Here is a 3,882-nt window from a genome sequence, read left to right as displayed (position 1 = left end):
CATAAGCCGTCATAAAATGGTGGTGCAGAATCAAATAAGAAGTTCTAAACTTAATAAATTGTGTCGTTGTATGAAAACATCCGTGTTGTATTGTTTTGTTTTAAACGTAAGATATGTCATCTTCCTGACAGTAGTCAAGGGTCAACGATGCAAAATTCAATTGCTTTTCTTTTACAGGGTTTTGTCATATTACATAACGAACTTGACCGTTTGAGCTTCAGATATTTGGTAAAACTGTCTCTTATCCACAAGTAAAGAAAATTGAAATTGGTTTGTAACACATTAAATACATATATGTGATACTATTAAAATGTGGTGTCCTTTCCTTTATTGCTATAATATAATGTGCATAAACATAAATGAAAGAAATCCTGGCATAAACTATTTCCCACATGTAAATTAAGCTATCTCAAATGGAATAAGACTGATCGTTCATAGTAATGACAATATCCACAGATTGCTACACTCGCAACGTATTGTACTTCAATTGTCAATAATTACTATAAATGGAATACAATCACTGTGAAGTCAAGCATTCACAATCTTTTCCTACACTTCCACTTATTTATTTCTGATGTCAAAAACTTGAATCCTATCTCCAAAATCCAACCCAACAAACAAGCGGTTTGTTTTTGCACAAAACGCCAAGGACCGAGGCTGACGTAGGCCATTATTTGCATCTAAAAGCGGTATTAACTCCTTGCACTCTCTGCTCAACTGACACACGGTATTACTGTTGTACCCGCATACATAAACTACTCCTCCGCAATCTATTGTAATTCCTCTTACACCGCTTACTTTGGAACGACCCTTTCCGTCACACTTAACATGAAATGTATTCTCTCTTGACAGACTGGTTATTGTCATTATCTCAGTGTCACTTACATACAAGGAATCCTTGTCGATACTCATTGCCATGTAGCATGGTCTACTAAACAGTGGCATCCCTGATTTATTAGTGCTTATAGTTCTTGTAACATCACCAGCGAGACTCAGTACCGCAATCTGGCTGCGAACTGTACTGTATGCGACAAAGAGCATTCCTTTGGCATACAGCAGGCCACTGCAAGCTTTCAGTGAGAGGAGATCCCTGTCTTTCGTGAGATGGCCATCTTCAGATATAGATACAATTGTGATTGTGGAAATGGCGGGCTGTGCAACTGCTAGCTGATCAGCTTTTATCCTTGTTATGCCCAAAGGCCAAGACGACAGGACAAGTGATGAAACTATTTTGTCATTAGGGACATCAAGAAGCTTCACATTGTAGTTGTAGCTATCAGACACTGCAAGCAGATCTGGTGACAACAGTGCCATGTCTGCGATTCCACAACCTTTGGATTCGGACTCCGTTCTCACATTCAAAGACGTCGCGTGGATTGCTTTTCTCGGACAATTAACGTCCGTGAATTCGATGCTTCCGACGTTAATATTCTTGAAGGCAGTTTCCAGACATGTCAAAGGCATGAAGCGGTACCTAATTACAAAGTGAGAAAACAGTGCATTAATTTGATATTGACTATCACAAATAGTAAGCAATTCTTTGAAAGTTTATATGTTCCATTGATGATGCATGAGCATACATTCAATACAAAGGTTAAGCCATATACAAATGAATTATAACATGCCAACACGTCAAATAAAACATACATTAAACCTTAACAGTTACAAACATAAAGAGTGGGGATAGACATTTGTAACAATTACCGTCTTATTGTATTGGCTCCTTGAACCATATCCAACTCTACACGGCCTAGTTCCATCCTCTTGAGGCTTCTCTTTGCCTCGATAAACCTTTTAATAAGTTTGTCTGTATCAGTGCAGTCTGTCAGACAAGCTTTCTGGCCTTGCAGCAGTTCACTCAGTCTGCGATTTAATGAATTAGCTTTCGATATTCTTTCGCCATTTTCCTTCTCAATATCTTGAATAATTTCAGTCATCATTGCTCTCTTGTCCTCGAAATATTTTATGATCATGTCTATACCCTTTTCCAGTTCTTCCCGCGCACTACATGCATCGAATTGAACTAAAGTTTTATTGTCATCAATTTCACTTTTCAAGTCAGCTAGTTCATTAACCATCTGACCAATGTCTTTGTTAATGTGGTCAACCTCCATGCCATGCTCTTTGCTTTTCACAACATCGGGTATATACTGAACGTTTGAGCATGCTCTATGCTTCGTTGTTACACACGCTGTGCACAAGACCTCCTCACAGTGCTGACAAAAGTATTTTATAAATTCGTTATTATGTTTGTCACACATCTCAGGAAAGAAAACTCCATCGGCAGATTCTAAAGATCTGGTAGGTTTTGCAATAGTACCAGTTTTGCTTTCTTGATCACTAATACTCTTCAGTATCGTATGGTCCTTTGTGATGTTAAATTTCGTATGAATTTCACAACATGAAGCGCAGTAATTTTCTTGACATTCTTGACAAGAGCCTTTTGCGGGAACTTCTTTTCTGATGTTCTTACACGAATCACAAAACACTTTATAATCCTCATCAGATCCAAAATTGAGACTCTCTCGCTCCATTTTATAGTTTTGTATTGCAGTTGATATCTTATAATATCATCTCATACGTTTATATACAGATAACATTGTCAACACCAGATCGCATAAACATCAATAAACATTGTAAACGATCAGGATATAGCGAAATCTAGTTTCGGATGTAATTACCATTTTAAAGCACTTGAAGCGCTTCCGGAATTTGACAAGTATATATTAAAAGGGAATGTATTAGTTGCGAAATGATAACTGCTTACGGAAACAGATATAAAAAAAACGCCGTGGAGCGAACGCCAAACACTTGTCAAACAAGAGGTTGCACTTGACAGTTATAAAAGTTAAGGCCAGCGCTATGCATGCGCTATTGTTTATGGCAACACGTGAACCAAGACGCTCTTTAATAACGAGGACGGTTTTTGACTGATTTTCAATGTTAACGTTTTGTTTGACGCCGAAGATTCCAAGGCTCCTTTCAAAAACAGACAATTTAATACAAAAGTAAGAGTTTTTACCCAATATATATGTAATTATTACGATCACACACAAACACATGTTAATGCAAAAATACAATACATATGAAATATTACGAAAACAATTATGAACAGGGTTATAACATGCATGTAATATATTCGAGTTTTATAAAATCGAAAATTTATTAAAATGCGAGTCTCTCTTCTGTTCATTATTATATAAATCTTAAAGTACAAGAAACACAAATTGTTTACTAAATTATTTTTTCTAGATAATCAACTTCCAACCTGACGTCACAGATTTAACTTCAAGTTCAAATACACAAATGATTTTAAAGCGTTTTCTGCCTTTTGCTGAACTGTCAGGTAGTTTATTTATTACAAATTGTTGTATTTGACCTTTTTTCTAAGGATTTAACAAATTATTTCCCATCTACTTGCGTTTTGTTGCTGTAATCTCCCTTTGTCTCAGATTGCATATCAAAATCACATCGTGAGTCACATTTATGTAATACTCAGTTTAACCTTACACTACCAACCACGCGTTTTTAGCATAAAACGTGTTGCCACGGCGGGAAAGATTGTGTCCTCGCGTAAAAACGCGGCGATATATTCCGCAATAGCCACCACGGTGGTGCGCGTCATCACCGCGTTTATCTGCTGCAATGGAGTACGGCTTCCAAAAATACGCACGCGGCTAAAGAAGATTATACATGTAATTTACACCGTGCTTGCAGAATGGATTTCACTCGAATGCGAGGGTAACCAATCTCATCCCCCAAACTTGATAATTATGTCGCTGAAATATTGAGTTTTTGTTAAAGTATTTTTAATAAGTAAATTGACTCAATATTGTATTTATTCACAATCAGAATAGTTTACCGAGGGCATTCAAAATTTTG

At 36.8% G+C, this 3,882-nt stretch overlaps 1 protein-coding gene across 1 annotated transcript; it reads right to left on the bottom strand.

Moving 5' to 3' along the window:
* Positions 1-311: 311 nt before the first annotated feature.
* LOC128221235 (tripartite motif-containing protein 45-like) lies at positions 312-2,611 on the bottom strand. The gene is made up of 2 exons (XM_052929763.1): positions 1,705-2,611; positions 312-1,474 (listed from the first exon to the last, which is right to left on the bottom strand). Exons 1-2 carry the CDS (start codon positions 2,532-2,534, stop codon positions 562-564), a joined length of 1,743 nt encoding a protein of 580 aa, XP_052785723.1. The 5' UTR covers positions 2,535-2,611; the 3' UTR covers positions 312-561.
* Between the last annotated feature and the right edge of the window lie 1,271 nt (positions 2,612-3,882).

The sequence above is a fragment of the Mya arenaria genome, chromosome 16, assembly GCF_026914265.1.
Source record: "Mya arenaria isolate MELC-2E11 chromosome 16, ASM2691426v1".
Classification (NCBI taxonomy): domain Eukaryota; kingdom Metazoa; phylum Mollusca; class Bivalvia; order Myida; family Myidae; genus Mya; species Mya arenaria.
Note: the sequence above shows the minus strand (reverse complement) of the source record. Positions and strands in the feature narration are given on the sequence as shown.